This window comes from Rhinatrema bivittatum, chromosome 3 (genome assembly GCF_901001135.1).
Source record: "Rhinatrema bivittatum chromosome 3, aRhiBiv1.1, whole genome shotgun sequence".
Classification (NCBI taxonomy): Eukaryota; Metazoa; Chordata; class Amphibia; order Gymnophiona; family Rhinatrematidae; genus Rhinatrema; species Rhinatrema bivittatum.
Window position 1 is genome coordinate 87,389,395 of NC_042617.1, and position 21,928 is coordinate 87,411,322.

Here is a 21,928-nt window from a genome sequence, read left to right on the forward strand (position 1 = left end):
CTCCTGCTAATTCAAAGCAATCTCAGGGCTCCTGGATATCAAACGTTCCCAGGTATGCAGAGCAAAGCATTTTTTTATCCTTACTATTTTTCATTATTGTTTTTTGGTGTCTGCAATTTTGAAATATTTTATTGGTATCTAGAAATTTTCGATATGAGTTTTTAATTATTGGATATTCCATTTATCAGCTGTTTTGAAATAATCTGTTCTTTTTATTATGGTTTTACTGCTATTGATTTTATATTTCTTGATTTGTTTTATGAGGACTAGTGATGTTTCTCTTTTTCCTTAGTTACACTGCATACAGTCTCTCTGGCTTGTTGCTGTTTTCAGTTCAGTTTTTGTCTGTATGTTTCTAGTTATGCTTATGGTCTCTTTATTCTTTGTTAGGTAAGGGTCTGCACATGTGACTGAAGTGAGGTACTCTGCTGTGTGTAGTTTCTGTTTAGGGCTCTATAGCAGAATAGCTTGGTCCATTTTCCTAATAGGAGGTGTATTGAAGTTTTAAGGCCTGGTGTAATATTTTCAGTGTTGCCTTTTCTTAGGTAAGGTGGTTACTGTTTGAGTGCTGGAAATTGGTGCTGTTTTAGTATGGGATGTTTACTATTTGTGCAATTTCTATTCAGAGTACTTATCTTTCCCTTGTGTCATTCTTAACAATATCCACCATAAATTGTAATGAGCAGTGTGTCACACATGTGAGCATGGTCTGTCAGGAGTGTCACGATGGGAAAAAGGTTGAGAACCACTGTTCTAGTCAATCACTTGGAAAACTCTGGCATGTAATCATTTTATTCTGTGCAAATCAGCCTAGGAGTAGTAGGAGTATGAGTAGCATTTTTCTCCTTATGCTTGAATCTGCTTAGAAACAAAAGTTGAGCTGTCTTAAGCCTTGTTACATACCTGTTTCAAACTGTTACCGCTATGCTTGAGAACCAGCTGTTACTGAATAAAAAGAATTTGGTGAATTGAATCGTGGCTTGGATTAGAATTATTACTAAGAACTGGGTTTTGGGTAACAGATGTAGAACATTACAAGAGTTGCCACAAGGAGATGAAAGTCTAGTTCCAGGTTTTGTTTAAAGAGTTAAAAAGAGGAGATCCCCACATGGTTGTCAAAGACCCAGTAAAGCTGAAAATATTAGAATTCAGTCTTCTGCATAGAGCCTTGCTTACTGATTGAGACTGGTGTTAAAATCATGACACACAGGATTAGCCAGATACTAGAGATAAGAACCTCTTTGCCTTATTGTCAGGCCTATCCTGTAAAGTGCGGCCGCGTTTACCCTGCTCCTAAGCCGCTTTTAACTCACATTTCGGCCGCGTTAGCCCTTCCTGCGATCCCGAATCCCCTTTAACCTACTCCTACCGCGTCCTAAATTCCCCGGGCAACCCCTTCCGCCCGCGGCATGTATATTGCATGCAAACGAGCGAATTAGCGTGATATTGCATGCAAACGAGCCAATTAGCTATTCCCCTAGCATCCCGTAACCCGCGCCCCGACTATCGCTACCTTTCCCTGCCGTTTTGTCGCGCGTTTAACCTGCAAACTTACCGCCTACCCTGACCCAGGCGGTAGAGGCATGGGTAAGGGTAGGTGGCAAGCTTTCCCCCAGCCCCCGCTCACCTGCCCCGGCCGCGATCATGGGTGCCGGTCTCCGTGGCAGCCCCAGTCCTCTCCCCCTCCTCCCGAAGCCAAAAAAAAAAAGCGAAAAAAACGTTGCAGCCCCCCTCCGATGTCCGGAGGGGGCTGCAACGTTTTTTTCACTTTTTTTTGGCTTCGGGAGGAGGGGAGAGGACTGGGGCTGCCACGGAGACCGCTTTCCCCCGTGCAAGTAAGTTGCTTCGCCGCTTCAGTTCTTCTCCCCCCTCCCGGAGCAGGGCGCGAAAAGCAGCCTTGCTCCGCGACGGGGGAAAATAGAAACTGAGCGGTGAAGCGAAAAAAACCAAAAGCTAGTAAGTTGTTTCGCCGCTCAGTGTCTCTTCTCCCACCTCCCGGGGCAGGGCGTGAAAAGCAGCCTTGCTCTGGGACGGGGGAAAATAGAAACTGAGCGGCGAAGCTAAAAAAAACCAAAAGCAATTTTGGTTTTTTTTTTCAAAATTGACAATTTTGTTTTTTTCAAAAGCGACTTACTTTGGGATCTGTCAAGATCCCAAAAGTAAGTCGCTTTTGGACGCCGGCAAAACTTATCTTTTTTTGCAGCCATCAGCCATCAGCAGGAACACGATCTGGCTCCCGTAGCTCCTCCCAACAAGATGGCCGCCTGCACGGGGAAAGCGTACAATTGGCCGCTGAAGATGTGGCGTCACATCCCGTGACGCCAAAGTCGTGACGTCACGTCTTCAGTGGCCAATTGTACGCTTTCCCCGTGCAGGCGGCCATCTTGTTGGGAGGAGCTACGGGAGCCAGATCGTGTTCCTGCTGATGGCTGATGGCTGCAAAAAAGATAAGTTTTGCCGGCGTCCAAAAGTAAGTCGCTTTTGAAAAAAAACAAAATTTGCTCCCCTTTTTTTTTTTTGCTTCACCGCTGTCACCTCTTCTCCCCCCTCCCGGAGCAGGGCGCGAAAGCAGCCTTGCTCCGGGAGGAGGGAGAACAGACTGACAGCGGTCAGGTCGGGTCCGGTCAGGTCCGGGCTGGGGGAAAGCTTCGCCGCTGTCATCTCTCTCCCCTCCTCCCGAAGCAGGCCTTGCTCCGGGAGGGGGGGGAGAAGCGCTGTCGGGTCAGATCAGATGGAAAAGTAAGTTGCTTCGCCACTGTCATCTCTCTCCACCTCCCGGAGCAAGGCCTGCTTCGGGAGGAGAGGAGAGAGATGACAGCGGCGAAGCAACTTATTTTTGCATCCGATCGGACCAGACTTCCTGGTATCTGTCATTTCTGTCATTTGCGCGGGACTAAGGCTTTTCGGACGCGGCTTACATTTACATATAATTAGGCTTCAGGATCGAGCAGTAGGTGAGCTGCACTGTGCGGGCGGTAACCGCGGGTGCCGTAGGCACTAACGCAGCTCTTCTTACCGCTCGGTACTGGATCACCCTGTGTGAGAGGCTTAAAACATGTGCAGGGGAGATTCTGGCAATAGAAAACGCACTTATGTCTAGAGGGCACTCCACCTCCTTAAAATCCTAAGACCCATAGCTTGAAATTGTTCACTCTAACTGTAGAAATCAGCCCTAAAGACAGCTTGAGACCTCACCCCACCATCACACATCCTTAAAGGCACTTCACTCCCCCCCACCCCCTGCATATTGTAATGCTCTTTTGGGATTTTGCAACTCAAATGCATAACTCTGCATTTTTTAGCATTAAAACTTAGCTGCCAGACTCTAGACCATACCACAAGCTTTCCAAGATCCTTCCTCACGTGTTCCACATTTTCCTGGCTTTTTACCTTGTTGCAGATTTTGGTATCATTTGCAAAAAGACAAACCTTTTCCAACAGTCCTCCTGCAATTTTGCTTATTAAAATATTGAAAAGAGCCAGTCCAAAGACCAATCCCTGCAGCACACCACTGGTAATGTCCCTTTCCTCAGAGTGAACTCCATTTACTACTAGTTCTCTCCCAATTAACCAGTTTCTAACCCAGTCACTTTAGAACAAACCAAGTCACCTAGGCAGAACCATGTCAAAGGCCTTACTGAAATCCAAATGCACTACATCTAGTGCTCTCCTCTGATCCAACTCCCTGATCACCCAAAGAAATTGATCTGTTTTGTCTGACAAAACCTACTTCTGGTAAAACCAGAAATTACACTATCCTCTGTTTTAGCAACAATTCCATTAATTTGCTCACCAGAGGTCAGACTAACTGACCTGTAGTTCCTAATTTACTTCTTACTTCCACTTTTGTGAATAGGAACCACATTTGCCTGCCTCCAGTCCACCAGAACTACTCCAGACTCTCAAGCAGCATTGAAAAGGTCAACCGGCAGAGCTGCCAGAACTTCAAATTCCCTTAATACTCTTGGATGGATCCCATCCAGTCCCATCGCTTCATCTATGTTTAACTAGCTACACACAAACACACTGTTCTAAAATTCATTTGAGGTTTATTGCACTTCCAATCCTATTTGTGTTCATTTTCTGTGATCCTACTCCTGGTCCTTCCATATTTGTAAGCTGGTTTCCTCATCAGCCTCTACATATTCTTCCTTTCCTTCCCCTCTGAATCTCACAATGCCACTTTTGTACTTTCTTCTTCAATCATATCGTTACAAAAAAATACACACACCAAAGTCTTGTGTCCCCGTTTTACAGAACCTGCTATTTTTTTCTTCCAATTTCATCTTTGGATTCCTGACTACTTTCCCAGCTTCTCTTAGCTTTAGATATTCTCGCCCGTCTTCCTTTTTCTGCGATCTCTTGTAGTTTATGACTGCTCACTTTTTTTCCTTTACCTTTTCAGCTATTTCTTTAGAAAACTATAGATGACTCTTTTTCCTCATATCTTTATTTACTTTCCAAACAAAAAAAGTTTAGTTGCCCTTGCAATATTTCCTTTCAGTTTTGCCCACTGCTCTTCCTTCTACTTCCCCTAGAATTTCCCATTCAGCTAATGATTCTGTAGGTACGGCCTCATTTTTACAAAGTTAGCTTTCCTGAGGTCTGGAACTTTTGCCTTTGAAAGAAACTTCATCTCATGTGTTCTAATACTGAACACCACCACCTGATGATCTTTGGATCCCAGATGATCGTCCACTACAACATCTGAAACACTGACCCCATTGGTAAGCACCAGGTCCAGTATTACCCCTTCCCATGTGGGTTCTGTTACCAGATAATGGAACAGTTCTCCCTGCTTCTATAAGACACTGCAGCTGGGATATCCCAAAAAATATTTAGCACCTTGAAATCCCTACCAATAGCATCTCCCCTTTCCTAGCAATTTTGTGAATATCCTCAATTAAATCTCTACCCATGTTTTCTGTCTGAGCTGCATGTTGCTTTGCTTATGAGCAGCTGATGTTGTTTAAGAGACTTTCGCTTACAGAACAGACACTGAATGTATCCAGCCTTTTTTGTTGGCAAATTAAAAAAAAAAAAAAGTTAGTAGTAGGGTGGAGCAATGATTCTGCAGAAACCACAAGAGAATGAAAGGGAGAGGCCTTGAGGGAAGAAAGCAATACATGATACTGAATTAATAATTATAAATTATAAATAGCAAATCAAATCAAACTGTCAAGTGAAGCCAAAAACATTTACAGTGGTTACCTTGAAAAGACAAAATCTTCGAGGATTGAACTTGTCCTTCCCTTTCCTGTCTTCCAAAGAAAGAAACTTGATTAACTGGTCCACAAACTTTGGGTCAGAAAAATGATCATATATGATCAGTTCAGCCTTTAAAAGAAAAGCAATAAACAGTTGTAAATTAAAGTATATTTTTAATGCAAAACATAAATTAGTTTCTCTCAGCCATAATTATTTTTTACTCTTCCACCAACAGAACCACAAGTATTCTAGAGCTGGATTTTCCTTACCCATCTGAACAACCAAGTGCATAATTATTTTAAAAGTTTTATATACCACATATATTGGAGAAACGTGCTAGGTGGTTTACAATTGAATATACATAATAAAATGTCAGGACTAAATCAAAGTAAAATCAATTCATCATAATGCATATTTGTAAGAGTGTATTTGGACATTTATCAATAAACTATAAATGGAAAAAAAATGATGTTGATGTCACAGGTATCCATAAGTTCTAACCTGATGGCAAACTAGTTAGTGCTCTATATTCCCATCTTTGGGATGGCTAAGGCAGGGTGTGGTATGTCAGTACCCCACAGAATGGAAAAGTACTTCATTTAAGAAAAATATTAAGTTCCCAACAAAACAGCAACATAAAATTGCTCTAAAAGGAATACCTTTCTGTTCTAACTAAGGGAATTTGGTCTATATATGCACACACACATCAGAAAAGATGCGGGTAAGGGGACCAAGAGGCTGCAAGCGGTCTTCCTAACCCAGTATCCTCTTACAAATTCTCTGATAGAAGCAACTAGTGAGAGCTTGGATGTGTGTACCCAAACCATGGCATGAACAGAATTCTCCATCTGCTGCCACCCTTCCGGTTTATAGTGGTCATGGTTTATGGATACACTGAACATACAGCAACATTCCTGACTGTTGGGTTAAATAGCCTCATTGATCCATCTTCTACCTATTAATCTAATCTCTTTTTGAACCCAGTTAGCCTCTAAAGTTTCACTGTGCGTAGTAGTAAATTTGGTTTGGCTTAAACCCCACCACCTGATAAGCTTCACTGGGTGACCCATAGTTTTTGTGATATGAGAAATCCATGTGCAATGGCTTTCTAATGAGAAACTGCTACTACAGACGAGGACAAATTGATAAAAAAGAAGGAAAATACGTTCTTTTTTCCTCCAAAGAGAGGGACCAAGCCAATAATAACCACAAGAATCAAACAAGCTAGATTTTCAAAATAAACCCACGCATAAAATTACCTTTATTGCACATTTACAACACATCACCCAAATTTGAATTATTTGCAATCCTACAGGACTGAGGCAACACTGTCTCTCAACCCATATTTGTATGCACAAGAGGTGCATACTGAGTAAGCCAGGGAGTGGGAAAGTTACCTAGAAATTCAGCAGAACATACCCAAGTAAGGGTTCTGCTGAATATTCCCAAGTAATGTTACCTGGGTAAACTTACATTGCTAACGTTAGGACAGCGTTTTCTCCAGCCAGACTTACCCAAGATTAGTGCTGAATATCAGCACTATCCATGCCTCTGGAATGTCTCCTGGCATGCTTCTCTTTATCTAGCTAAAATTTAACCAGATAATGGCTTACCCAGGTAAAATGTTATTTGTAAGAAGGGCAGGAAATTCAAATCTTGGGGTTTTTGCCCAGGGAACTACACAATTACCCCTACAAACCCTTTGAATCCTTGGTGATTCCTATTGAAGAATTTGAGGTATCAGACAGAATATCTACAGAATGTCTACAGAGAGCTGCATTACTAAGGACATTAACTCAGAGCCAATTGGATGTGTCAAAGGTCTCTCTAAATATGAAACCGTGACAATTTTTTCCAAAATAAAATTTTCAATTTTGGAGGGAAAATCCCACCAAGAAAAAAGCTTAGCTGCACAAATATAAATGATATCCATCAGATGGCACTATCTTGGTTTTCACTGGCTAAACGCTTTCAATACTGGAAGCAGAATAGCACACTTTGACGTTTGTAATACTGAATACATTAGAACAGGATTTATTTGCTTTAAATCTCAATTGTCTTACCTCCAACATTTCTTCTCTTGTCCTTCCCAGCTTTGGCTGGTATTTAGCAGGAGCATATACTACCATATTTCTATAATATTAAATAAAAATGACCAGCTAAGTCAACATTTTATTCTAATAAAAATTATCAGACTTTTAAATAACTAAGAACAACTTAATATGTTAGTAGAGGGAGTGTTAAGAGGAACACAAGATATGGAAAGACTAACTTCAGTAAATCAGAATGAAAGGGAAAGTATGAAATGTTTAGAGGCAGGTACTGGGCAGGGAGAAAAGAACAAAGGGCTGAAAGACAGCAAAAGAGGGTACAGCGTTTTTAAGAGCCTAGAGAGAAAAACAGATGAGGGAAGGTGTAAGGGACCTGGACAAAAGGAAACATGCCAGCATCTCCGGAAAGACCTACCACAAAGTTCGGAAAAGACAAACAATAACAGAGGAGGACGACAGTGGTAGGAAACAAGAGAAATACATATCTTAGAAGGTAAGTGCTATATGATTATTGCAGTTCAGTTTAACTACATTGATTTCACTTCAAGCACAATTTCAAAGGACAGTAAGTATTTCGTTAATAGACTTACTTGGGCCAGGTGTAGTATCCCCAGTGAGTTTTTTCCACGAAGGAACATGACTGCCATTCTTCTTTTGTCTTTGGTAAGTTTCTACTGTCATAATGTATCCACTGATTATCAGGTCTGTCTCCAGCTTCAATGATACAGGACTTCGTGTAGCCACCTAGTCATAAAAGGAAATTAATATAAAGTTGTGCACTCAACAGTGGGCATTGCCCGCTTCTGAAATCCATCTGGTCATTACTGTATCCATCTGTTAGAATAACTATGCGGCTATCAAAAAAAGTGGCAGCAGCAGAAATTAGGGAAGGCAGGGAGACAACCATGGATGTCAACTGGTTATTTCACCTCCTATACCCCACCTCACCCAGTGAGACAGTATTTAAGCAACAATCACTAATAGAGAATTTACTCACATAATACCCAATTTGGAGGCATTCAAGAACTGACAAAAAGCATTTGCTGACAGGACAATTCATTCATTCAATTTCAAGACATATGCCACTTTTGAAGCACTAGGCTAGCCAGGGCAAATGCTAAGTTTATTCCCTTTTCCAAGCTAAAATGTATTTCTTGTAAGTATTTTTTTTGGTTTTTTTTTTAAGCAGTTAAAACAAATGTTCCAAATAGTTAAGTCAGTGAGGCAGAACATTTCCTGAGGATTCATGTGTGTGTTTTAGCCAATAAGATTGCTCAGAATCAAATTCAACATTTGATTTGGCTCACAGTCATTGGTAATAGTGATACTGCAGAGTAAGATCATTTACAAACTCTGGGTCAGATTCATTAAGACTTTTCTCCCATTTTGTTTCTATGGGAAAAAACCCTTAGTGAATCAGGTACTCTGTATCAAACCCAGTGAACATTTTATAGCCAATTATAAGCAAAAAATGGAAGTACTCATTTAATCCAGATATTTTGTATTAAAGTAAGCACCTGATTGCTAGTCTTTGCTGTAAGGCTGTTTTAAGTCTTCACTATAGAGTAAAGTGGGGAAAAAAATCCAGCAATGGGAGGTTCCACAGGCACAGAGTATTTTTGATAGACTTTCATGGCTCATCCCCAAAAGGAGTGTGAATCTGTCTAAAATCTTTACAGGTGTCTTCAGGAAACACTGGAGGGAGTTGACACTCTGGAGTAGAAGAAAGGCAGCAAAGGTGCTGGCCTGCTCTCTAGAGAGGTTTTGTCAACTTCTCATGTTGCCCATGAGAAAGCAACTTGTGTTTCACATATGTTTATTTGTTGATTTTTATATACCAACATTCGTCGGAACATCATGCCGGTTTACATTATAACAAGATTAACAATAGAGTGAAATACAATAAACAGGGAAGGGGGAGCAGCAACGAAGGAGGAGAGAGGACAGCAGTAGGAAGGATAGAGAAAGAGATTTTAAAGGAACATTCAAAAAAATAAATTAACAATAAATATATGTACAGGTGGATATTTGAGAAAAAAATATATAAATTAAAAAATATATAAATATAAATATATATATATATTATATTATATATATTTATATATATATAAATATAAATATAATATAATATATATAAATATATAAAATATATAAAAATATATATAAATATAAAAAAATATATATAAATTAACATATGTTCTCATGTTTTGTGGGAAATGGAGAATTTTTCCCCTTGTTTTTCCACCAAGAGAGGAAAGCATAACCCTTTGTAAATCTTGTGTGCCCAAGGATCTCTAGTGAGGTACTAGATATCCAGAGCTGTGAGCTATATTTTCTCCATGGACAAGCATAACCAAAAACAGCCCTCCAAGATGGGTGACGTCATCTGATGGCACAGAGTCGGCCATCACTCTCTCGTAGCCCAGAAACATTTTGTATATCTTTTGCGCATGTGCACCTCTCCCCTCAGTCTTATTTCATCCGCTTTGTAAATGGTCAATTTCTCTTGCCTCTCGTGTCAAGCCACATCTTTTTTGATAAAAAGAAGAATTTAAATAAGAACATAAGAACAAAAGAAATTGCCATGCTGGGTCAGACCAAGGGTCAATCAATAAAGGGAATAAACATTTTCAAAGGCTCCCTTAGGGAAAAACCCAAGATCCACAACAAAATAGACAAGAGAATATTCCAAAGAGAGATACTGCAGTTGAGAACTAAAGTGCACCAATTGCAGATGATCCAATACCGCTTTAATAATAGGCAAAAGCTAATGGAACATGCAAGTAAATTATCAGAACAAGAATTCCAACAATTCACTGAAGTCATGAAGGACACAGACACACATCTACGACTCATGAGATACTTCTCAAGTTTCCACATCAGGCATAATAGCAAAGATGATTAGCATGGTTCAGTGCATCTGGGCTCAGAAAAGAAATTCACAAGATGTTAAAAGATACCCAATGTGGAGGTGACAATTTATTTGGAGACAAGATTAACATATCCATATAATCAATCAAAAATCAAAGCAACACTCTACAGTCATCTGCATCACAAATGGATACTTACTTGCATAGAAGATACAGACCAGACAAATATAGAAGACATCATTACCACTCGCCAAAAAGACAGAATCAATATACACATTACAGGAAACTTCCAATACCATTACAGCACCTTCAGCAACCAGAAGAGCAGGTACAACAACCACAATCAAGACAAAGAGGATGTGTCCAACAATAGCAAACACAGACACAGCAGACTCCACAGAGGCTGACATTTTTTGACCCATAGAAAAAAATACAGGAAAAACCCATTTCCAAACATAGTTATGGAGGGGATAGACACATTTTTCAAGGAACAATGGAATCACATCACTATGGACAAATGAATTTTGAGAATCATTCACCTGATATTACTTGAACTTCAAAAATTTACCATCTCATAAAAAACCCTCCTGTTATCATCATTATTCAAATTGACAGCTAAAAGTACTAACCCAAGATCTGCATTCCCTCTTGCAATCTAACCAGTTCCACAAAGTCAAAGGTGGAAGGGATTTCATTCCAGGTACTTTCTAATTCCAAAGAAAACAGGAGATCTATGACCAATCTAAGAACTCGGAGATATAAATACTTTTCGAAAGAGAGAGAAATTAAAAAATTCATTAGGAATAATCCTTCAACAACAAGACTAGTTGACCTCATTCGACCTTAAGGACACTTTTGCACAAATTCAAAACAACAAAAAGCACAGGAAATGCTTAAGATTCACCCTGCAGGATCAGCACTATCAATATAGAGTGCTAGCCTTTGGTCTAGCGGCAGGTCTAAGAATTTTTACCAGAAGTAGTAGCTACTCACCTAAGGAAACAAAAATTGATGTTTTTCTATACCAAGACAACTGATTAATATCGAGTATATCTTACAGAACCTCTATAAAAAGATGTAAAACAAATCGTGAGTGTGATGTTGGATAATCCAGCTTGGTTCCAAATCAACAGCTAGAATTCATAGGTGCAAAACTAGACATTGTCAAGGGGAAAGTCTACCTTCCATTTAAGAGGGCAGACAAAATAAAGACGATGACACAATATTTATTCTAAAACAGATGGATTATATTGCGAAAATATAAGCTATTAAGACAAATGGGTTCAACAGTACACACATTACTTCCCTTGCAAGGCTCATGATGAGACATGTACAGTGGCATCTAAAAAACAATTGGAATCAACAAGTCCAATCACAAGATACTTATAACAGAGGAACTACTAGACTCACTAAAGTGGTAGACAGAGGGAAAGAATCTTGCTTTGGGAGAAAACAATCATTCCTTACAAATTCAGAAGATATTGACAATGGATACATTCAGCCAATGATGGGGAGTGTGTATCAGCACCATATGCACACAAGGTCTTTGGACAAAGCAGGAATCAACGCTTCACATCAATATTCTAGAAATGAAAGCGATCTATAATAACCTTCAAGCATTTGAATCTTGCCTGAAGTACAAAACTATTCAAATGTGTTCAGACAATCAGGAGCAATGATTTATAATCAACAAACCTTGGGGGAAGGGGCGGGGGAAACAGGTCCTTGCCAACTTTGCAAAGATGTGCTGAACATTTAGAAATTTGGCAGTAGAAAAGAGAATAGAGATCTAAACTATAGTATCTCCCAGGAAAAGACAATATTTTTGGAGATAGATTGAGCTGTCAACTTAAACCACACAAATGGTCAAACAACACACTTTCAAACATTCTAACATAATCAGACACACTGTTTCAGATACATACAGACATGCATTTATTATTGCTTCTATGCTCACTTAGCTAGTACCCCCTCCTCTGGACTGGCTAATTAAAGGCACTGCAGCATCATCATCATGTAATGTTCCTTCCCTTCTAGCTATCCCTACCAGGCCTGCAGCAGCCACTTTTACTCTTCCTCCTCTTTCTTCAGGCACCCACTGTCTCTTTTTGCTCTGTCCATGGTCAGTTGGTCAACCATTGTCCTCTAAGATCAGTCTAGCCAGCTCACACAGAGTCTTGACAAGAAGGGCAGATAATGACTCCCAGCAGTACAGCAGCAAAATAGAAAGATTACAGATGATAAAACAGTCCTCACCATGTCTTCTGTTGTTCTGCTGCTTCAGCCTGTCATAAAGTGAAAATAAAGTTGCAGCTCTTGCTTTTTTTTTTTTTTTGCTGGCTGTGATTTGTTCTCCTTCCAGCAGAAAGAACTCATCTGCAGGTCAATACAGTAAAGTGCGGCCGCGGTTACCCCGCTCCTATCCCTCTTTCTACTCACTTTCCGGCCGCGTTAGCCCTTCCTGCGATACACAATCCCCTTTAACAGATTCTTACCGCCTCTTTAAATCACCGGGTAACCCCTTCCGCCCATGGCATGTATATTAGATGTAAACGATCGAATTAGCTATTCCCTCCCATACAGTAACGCGCGCCCCGACTATCGCTTTTTTACCCTGCTGTTTTGCCGCGCGTTTAACCTGCTAACTTACCGCCCACCCTTACTCCTGTGTTAGAGGCAGGTGTAAGGGTAGGCGGCAAACTTTCCCCCAGCCCCCGCTCACCTAAACTGGCCACGTCAATGGGTGCTGGTCTCCGGGGCAGCCCCAGTCCTCTCCCCCCTCCTCCCGAAGCAACGAAAGCGGAAAAAAAATCTAAAAAAGCGAAAAAGCGAAAAAAAAAAAAAAGTAGCAACGAAGTGGACTGTTCTCCTACGCTCGGGATTGCCAGTCCTCTCTCCCCTCCTCCCGAAGCAAGGCGCGTAAAGCAGCCTTGCTTCGGGAGGAGGGGAGAGAGGACTGGCAGTGTAAAGCAACGACTTACTTTTTTCGCAGCCCTCCTCCGGAGACGGACATCGGCGGAGACGGACCGCGGCTCCCCTGCCTCCCGGAGGCGAAGATGGATGCCTGCACGGGCGAAAGCGGCCCCTGTGCGTGCAATTGGGCCGCTCAAGGCGTGACATCACGATGTTTGGCGTCACGACATGTGACGTCACGTCTTGAGCGGCCCAATTGCACGCACAGGGGCTGCTTTCGCCCGTGCAGGCATCCATCTTCGCCTCCGGGAGGAAGGGGAGCCGCGGTCCGTCTCCGCCGATGTCCGTCTCCGGTGGAGGGCTGCGAAAAACGTAAGTCGTTGCTTTACACTGCCAGTCCTCTCTCCCCTCCTCCCGAAGCAAGGCTGCTTTATGCGCCTTGCTTCGGGAGGAGGGGAGAGAGGACTGGCAATCCCGAGCGTAGGAGAACCGTCCACTTTCTGGTACCTGTCATTTCAAATGTCATTTGAAATGACATTTGAAATGACAGATACCAGCGTGTCCGTGAAGCGTTAGACCAGCGCACCCAGGATACTGTTTAGCGCTCTATACAGTAAAATGGGTTGCGCGGGCCTAACGCTTCACAGACGCTTCTTGGACGCGGCTTGCATTTGCAAGCAATTTAAATACAGTATCGAGCGGTAGGTGAGCTGGACTGTGCGTGCGGCAACCGCGGATGCGCCCGACACTAACGCAGCTCTTCCTACCGCTCCTTACTGTATCGGCCTGCTGGATTGTCAAAGTCTCTAGGGTGGGAGGTGGAGAGAGGCTAAACCAGCAGAGCCTTTCCTGAGGAGAGTTGGGGGAAGAAACAGCAAGCACAGCACTCTAGCTAGAGGAGGTCTCACTCTTGCATGTTTCAGCTTCCAGATATGCTCAGTAAGTAGGGAGCCCGATGGAAATTTAGGAGAAAGGTGTAATCGTTGCAGGTTGCTGCTCAAATTTTTTTTTGGGGGGGGGAATGGTCCCCCCTTTTCTAACACCTATGAACTTATTGCAAAAGCAGACTTAAAATCTGTGTCATGGAAAACTCTTCTTGATTAGCCATTACTTCTGCTCAGAGAATAAGTGAGCTACAAGCTCTAGTAACCTACCCTCCCATACACTCAAATATTTAAAAACAGAGTAGTATTACATACTCATTCTAAGTTCTTACCGAAAAGAGTGTCCCAATTCCACCTAAACTATACGATTACATTACCTACATCTATTCCAAAGCTGCATCCAACTCCAAAGGAACAACTTTTCTTACTTTAGACTGCAGACAGGCACTCCTGTTCTTCCTACAAAAACCTAAAGCGCATAGAAGTGGGCACAGCTATTTATTTCTTTTGACGAAAATAAGAAAGGAAACTCAGTAATGAAACTGGACATTGTCTAGATGGCTTTCTCAAAGTATATCATTGTTATGAAGTGATGAATCATCAGATTCCACACCCAATCAAGGCCCATCAACTAAGAATTGTCGCCATATTTATCGATTTTTTTTTTTCTGCCCAGGAATATATGTAACTAGGAGCACAAATTGTTCCAGTACATTCTGCTGTATTTTTTGCCATTTCATGCACAGAAGTGCTCTCGAGGTGCCTTAGAACAAATTCTGTCCAAGACATCAACACCTTGTTCAAAGGCTTAAAACCAATCTACCAGCGATAGCCACGGAAAAAGGAAAACAAGTTACATTTGTTAATAGAGATTCCCACAGCATGAAAACCATACTTTAGAGAAGAAATACCAGGCATTACTGACCTCAATTCAAAAACAAAAGTTAAGTAAACCAAATCAACCAAAGTGTTCATTTCCTCATCAGATTTATTTTACTCTTTTGCTTGATCTCTACACATCTTTAAAAAAACAAAACAAAACCCACTCCTCCTTAATGCATCCATTTAATTCTATTTCAGAGGGGCCGATGCAATAAAACCGCACAGTAAAACGGGAGTTCGTATTCAGTGCCATTTTCCTAAAGTGCACACAACCACTTTTCCTGGGTGTCTGATGCAATAATCTAATGAAGGGCCGCGTTAGGGGAAATTGTGCGTCCCTAGCATTCCATTGGGAACCCAAGAGAAGTGGCTGTGCAAGGGTTAGGAAAATGGATGCTCGATGTGAGTGTCCATTTTACCCTGCTGCATCCAATGAAGACAACTTATTGAACACTGCAACTGCTTGAATACAAGTAAATTACAAATTCGTATAGTTGAACATTATCTAACAGTAGGGCATTTGTTTTTGGACCTTCGATGCTGTATTTTGGAACAAGTAATGAGGACATCAGGAAACATTTTTTAATTTAACATGAACATTTTTTGATTTTCACTCTTCAGTCTATGTATAATTCTTAAGCACCATGAGGAACAGATCTTCCTCTTACTTAGTATAGCAAATGTTGCTTACTTGTAACAGGTGTTCTCACAGGACAGCAGGATGTTAGTCCTCACATATAGGTGACATCACAGGATGGAGCCCAATCACGGAACACCTCTGTCAAAGTTTCTAGAACTTTGACTGGCACCCACTGGGCATGCCCAGCATGGCACTAAACCTGCAGCCAGCAAGGGTCCCTCTTCAGTCTTGTTTAAAGCTACAGGAAGTGCCGAAAAATAAATTAAGAAAACGTAACGAACCCAACACCGCAGGGAGGGCGGGTTTCGTGAGGACTAACATCCTGCTGTCCTGTGAGAACACCTGTTACAGGTAAGCAACATTTGCTTTCTCACAGGACAAGCAGGATGGTAGTCCTCACATATGGGTGACTACTGAGCTGTGGATGTCCGAGAAATGCACCAAATGTACCCAAGATGTGCAATAGGCACAAGGACTGGGGTGGAATTTGGTAGAGGGCATCCTGAACCCTAACGGGCAGGCGGAAGGGTGTTGGTACATCAAGTTGTAAAAAGGTTGCGCAAGACAGACTGGCCGAAGATGGAATCTGATCTTCCGGCCTTGTCTTAAGCAATAATGGGCTGTAAAGGTATGGAGAGAACTCCAGGTAGCAGCCCTGCAAATGTCAGGAAGGGGCACCAAGCGTAGGTGTGCTACTGAAGTCGCCATGGCCCTCACAGAGTGTGCTTTAACACGGTCTTGAAGCGGAATGCCTGCTTGCTGATAGCAAAAGGATATGCAGTCCGCTAACCAGGAGAAGAGAGTCTGCTTACCCACAGGCTGCCCCAGTTTAATGGAATGGAAAGAGACAAACAATTGAGTGCTTTTCCTGTGGGCAGCTGTATGGTCTGGATAGAAGGCTAGAGCCCGTTTGCAGTCAAGGGTGTGCAGAGCCTATTCTCCTGGATTGGTGTGGGGCCTGGGAAAGAAGGTAGGTAATATAATGGATTGATTATTGTGAAACTCCGATACTACCTTAGGTAAGAACTTAGGGAGAGTGCGGAGTACTGCCCAGTCCTGCAGAAGTTTAGTGTAAGGCGGATAGGTAACTAGGGCCTGTAACTCACTAACTCTGCGAGCAGATGTGATTGCCAGAAGAAAAATCACTTTCCATGTGAGATAGCGAAGATCACAGGATTGGAGAGCCTCAAATGGTGGTTTCATGAGCCTTCCCTAAAACCAGATTGAGGTCCCAAGAAGGGGCCGGAGGGCATAGTGGAGGCTTGAGGTGAAGCAAGCCTTTCAGAAAACGTGTTACGAGGGGTTGTACTGAAATAGGAACATCCCCGACACCTTTATGGAAGGTGGCCACCGCACTGACATGCATTCTGATGGAGGAAGTTTTTAGACCTGATTCTGACAAGTGCCAGAGATAGTCTAGAAACTTCGTGGTGGAACAGGTAAAGGGATCAAGGGATTGAGAAGAACACATTGACTTAAACCTGTTCCATTTGTATAGGTAAGACTTTCTCGTGGAAGACTTCCATGAAGCAATCAGGACACAGGAAACTGGCTCTGAAATGTTAAGTGGCTGAAGAATTAACCTTTCAACATTAGGCCGTCAGGGACAAAGCTTGAAGATTGGAGTGGCGTAGGCACCCGCCGTTCTTAGTGATCAGAAGTGGGTCCATTCCCAAGGGAATGTGCCTGCGAATGGAGAGATCCTGAAGTATTGGATACCACACTTGGCGAGGCCAGTGAGGTGCTATCAGGATCATGCATTCTTTGTCCTGACGTAACTTCACGAGAGTCTTCGAGAGAAGTGGAAGTGGAGGGAATGCATATAGGAGACTGGTTGCCCATGATAGGGAGAATGCATCTCTTGGCTGTGAGTGATGGCTGCGAGTGAGAGAGCAAAAGTTCTCTACCTGCGGTTTTGAGGTGACGCAAAGAGGTCTATGCGAGGATGACCCCAACGTTGGAATATTGCATCTGCTACTGTGGGGTTGAGAGACCACTCGTGCGGATGGAAAGCGCAACTTAGTTTGACCGCCAACACATTGTCCACTCCCGGCAAATAGGTGGCCCTGAGGTACATCAAGTGGGAGAGGGCCTCCGCCCATATCTGCGCAGCTTCCTGACACAGTAGGTAGGAGCCCGACCCTCCCTGTTTGTTGATGTACCACATGGCCACCTGGTTGTCCGTCTGAATCAGGATGACCTGATTGGAAAGGCGATCCTGAAATACCCTGAGAGCATATCTGATTGTTCGAAGCTCCAGGAAATTGATTTGGTGTTTGGCTTCCTCTGGAGACCAAGTTCCCTGTGTTTGCAAATCGGCTACATGGGCTCCCCAGCCGAGGTTGGAAGCATCGGTGGTGAGAATTATTTGAGGGTCTGGAGCCTGGAAGGGCAGGCCTTGGAGGAGATTGATCTGATTTTTCCACCAGGCTAGAGACTGATGGAGTGAGTCAGTGATGTGGACAGTGGTTAATAGAGGTTGGACGGACTGAGTCCATTGTGACCTTAGAGTCCACTGCATGAATCTCATGGCCAAGTGGGCCAATGGGGTAACCTGTACTGATGACGCCATGTGTCCCAGTAGGATGAGGAAGTGGCGTGCAGTCGTGCGGCGCTGAGACTGTAGCTGGTGTGCGAGGGAGATGAGAGTGAGAGCTCGCTGTCGAGGCAGAAATGCCTTTGCCTGCAAGGTATCCAAGTCTGCCCCTATGAATATTAAAGTTTAAGATGGGACTAAGTAGGATTTTGCGTAGTTGACGAGAAATCCTAGTGAAGTCAGAGTGTGTAAAGTAAGACGTAGGGATGACAGAACAGCTTGCTGAGTGGGAGCCCTGATCAACCAATCATCTAGATAGGGGTAGACGTGAACACCTTGAGTCCTTAGGAAGGCTGCTACTACTACGAGGCACTTGGTGAAGACTCGTGTTGCAGATGCCAGGCCGAACGGGAGCACTTGGTATTGATAGTGCTTGGGGCCTACTAGAAATCTCAGGAACCTGCGATGAGATGGATTTATCACAATGTGCGTGTACGCATCTTGGAGATCGAGAGAGCAGAGCCAATCTCCTCTTTGCAGAAGAGGAAGGAGGGAACCCAAGGTTACCATCTTGAACTTTTCTCGTTGGAGGTACTTGTTGAGGGCACGTAGGTCCAGAATTGGACAAACGCCTCCCGATTTTGGGGATTAGAAAGTACTGGGAATAGAATCCTAGGCCTTGTTGAGAGTAAGGTACTGGTTCTATTGCTCTGGACTGGAGGAGGAGGGAGACCTCCTGCTCCAGGAGTAGTGAATGGTCGGATGTTCCCCACGCCGGTAGAGGTGGGGAGTTTGGTGGAATGGAGAGAAAGTTCAGGCGATAACCTTGAGAGATTATGGTAAGGACCCACTGGTCTGAGGTGATTGTGTGCCACCTGTTGTTGAAATGGCACAATCGACCTCCCACTGGTATTTGAGGCAGTGGAAACTGGCTGCTGCTCTCTATGCAGGAGTCAAAAACCGGAAGCAGGGCCCGGCTGAGGAGCTGCTTGTGGCTTTTGTTTACGAGGTTGACTAGACTGGGCCTTTTGGAAAGGTCTCATGGAACGAGTCCTAGACTGTGGTGGATAAGACTTCTTTGGACAGAAGAATGACTTTTTAGTATCCTTCCTGAAAGGCTGTTTGGAGGAATACTCAGAGGGCATCAGAGAGAGCTGGCGAAGGGTCTCATGATGGTCCTTGAGTTCCGCCACCGTCCGCTGAATCTGTTCCCCAAAAAGATTATCTAATCTGCCCTGCATAGGAGACAATCTGTCTTGTACTTCAGGGCACAAGTCCGAAGACTTAAGCTAGGCCCATCTTCTTGCCGAAATAGCAATTGCAGATACCCTGGAAGTGGTGTCAAAGATATCATAAGAAGATCTTATTTCATGCTTCCCTGCCTCAAAACCCTTGTGTACCAGGGTTAGAAGTTGTTCCTGGAATTGCTGAGGCAGGGACTCTGCAAAGTCCTGTATCTGCTTGAATAAGACCCTGTTGTACTGGGTCATACACAGCTGGTAGGAGGCGATCCAAGAGATAAGCATTGATCCCTGGAAGACACGCCGGCCAATGGCATCCAAGAATTTCTGTTCCTTACCTGGGGGAAAGGAAGAGTGGAGTTTTGATCTTTTTGCCCTTTTTTGGGCAGATTCTACAACCACAGATTGGTGATCCAGCTGAGGTTTCTGGAATCCTGGGGCTGACTGGACCAAATAAGTGGTATCAGCTTTTCTGTTGACTGGAGCAACAGAACCAGGGTGTTCCCAGTTCTTTTTGAGGAGATCCAAAAGAACCTGGTGAATAGAAATGGAGGTTATTTCCTTGGGAGCATCCATGAATTGTAACAGCTCCATCATTTGATGTCTGACATCTTGTTCAGTCTGCAATTGGAAGGGAACCAATTCAGACATTTCCTTCACAAAATTTATGAAGGATAGGTCCTCTGGAGCAGAACGCTTCCTGCTTTCAGTAGGAGAAGGTGGCGATGGCAAGTCATCAGTGTCTTGAGAAGAATCATCGGTCCAGGTGTCATAGGGATGAGGACCTGCCCCTCTAGGAGCCTAAGGACGGGACGATGGTATTCCTGAAGGTCCCGGTCTAGGTTCCAAAGGCATCGAGGGAAGTGCTGAAAGCATCGAGGGAAGTGCTGGAGGCACCGATGAAGGCATCGAGGGCATCGGTGGATGGATCGGTGGCGCTGATGGGCGCATCGGCATCGATGGTTGAGGCATCGGAAGAACTCCTGATGGAGGAATGCGGAACGGTGTTTCCTCTCCCAATGAGAGAGTAAGCGGGGAGGGCACTGGAGCCATCGGTGGAAAAGCGGCTATAAGCGCTTCCATCTTCGAGAGCAGCGGTGCCAGTGCTGCTGGAATCGGATCAGTGGTCGGTTTCACAATCGGCACTGGTAAATGTGTCAGAGGAACTTGGAGTCTGTGCATCGCCTTATCGATGGCCTCCTGAACCACCCAGTCCAGTTCTTCATGGAGACCTGGAGCAAGCAGCCCCAGCTCCGGAAGGGAAGAAGGCGGCAGAGGCATAGCCGGAGGGACCACCGTTAAAGGCGGAGTCGCAGCTCCCGATACTCGTCCGGGTGAGGGTTGGCTCGGTGACTCGGTCGCAGAAAGGGTCGGTGCCTTTTCTGGACGGGGCTTCTTCGATGGCGGCTCGGACGATGGCGAGGTCAAAGATTTTCCTTCCTTGATGGTCCGAGATTTGCAGTGTCGATGCCGATGTTTCTCTCTACGATCCTCTCGGTACTGAGGGGGAGTAGAGGTAGTCAAAGGCAGAGAAGTCGTCGACGACGGTCACCGGCTGGTGGCCAATACTGGAGCGAAGTGGACGGTGCCGGTTCAGATGACGTCAATGCAATCGACGGCGGAGTTTGAGAACGGAAGAGAAGTTCCATTTTCTCCATTCTGGTCTTGCAAACCGTTTGGTGTCATTAAGGCACATTTGGTGGCAAGTCAGGACATCATGCTTGCACCCAAGACACATTACACAGACTTTATGTGGGTCTGTAATGGACATGGTGCGAATACAGTCCAGGCAGTGACGGAACCCCGACGCCATTGCCTTTGAAAAATTTAGCCGCGGTACAGTCGACGGCCAGTAGGCCGTGAGGGCCAAACTTGACGGGAATTGATCGAAACAGGGTAAAAAACTTACCAGAGTACCATGGAGTCAAAAATTCAAAGGAGGGACCCGTGTGGGGTATGGAATTCCTTGAGGAAAATTCCTGTCAGGAATCTCTGTGGAGTTCCTTAACCCACATGGCTACTGCTGCGTGGAAAAAAGAAGACTGAAGAGGGACCCCTGCTGGTTGCAGGTTTAGTGCCATGCTGGGCATGCCCAGTGGATGCCAAAGTTCTAGAAACTTTGACAGAGGTATTCTGTGATTGGGCTCCATCCTGTGATGTCACCCATATGTGAGGATTACCATCCTGCTTGTCCTGTGAGAACGTTGCGATACTAAGTAAGAGGAACGACAAAAAGCAGTATTTTTTGCTTTTTATTTGAGCCCTTTGCACACAGCAAGACAACGCCACCTCCAGGGCTTGAATTAAATTTGCCATGTTAAAAAGTGCACATTGAGCGCATGATGATTTTTTGCATCGGGAGTAATAGCTAATAGCCTCATCTACATGAGGCTATGTATTTGTTTGGACACTTATTGCATCGGGTGTTAGCTAGTGCATCCAAAACGTGCATCCCAATTCTCGTTAAGCTGTGTGCTAGGCTGAGCACACTTTATTGCATCGGCCCCAGAGTGATTTATTTATCTGGTCATAAGGATGGAGAGGCTCAATTTTTAGTAGGTTCATAACTGTACAAGAATGAGAATCTTTTTAGCCAACACTTACTGATTTTGTATGGGCATATGGACACTTCCACATGAGTTCTCTTTAGCTGCTTCAGTATGCCAGCAACAGCAGAAATCGCCATCTACAACAGACACAGAC

At 43.8% G+C, this 21,928-nt stretch overlaps 1 protein-coding gene across 2 annotated transcripts in view; it reads right to left on the bottom strand.

Moving 5' to 3' along the window:
* PSME4 (proteasome activator subunit 4) overlaps nt 1–21,928 on the bottom strand; it is a 389,258-nt gene that overhangs the window by 107,602 nt on the left and 259,728 nt on the right. For both annotated transcript variants that reach the window (XM_029593434.1, XM_029593433.1), the window contains 4 exons: nt 21,830–21,911; nt 7,850–8,003; nt 7,272–7,341; nt 5,212–5,337 (listed from right to left, as the gene is read on the bottom strand). In XM_029593434.1, the coding sequence (XP_029449294.1) occupies nt 5,212–5,337; nt 7,272–7,341; nt 7,850–8,003; nt 21,830–21,911 (432 nt within the window). The remainder of the gene's footprint in view (nt 1–5,211; nt 5,338–7,271; nt 7,342–7,849; nt 8,004–21,829; nt 21,912–21,928) is intronic.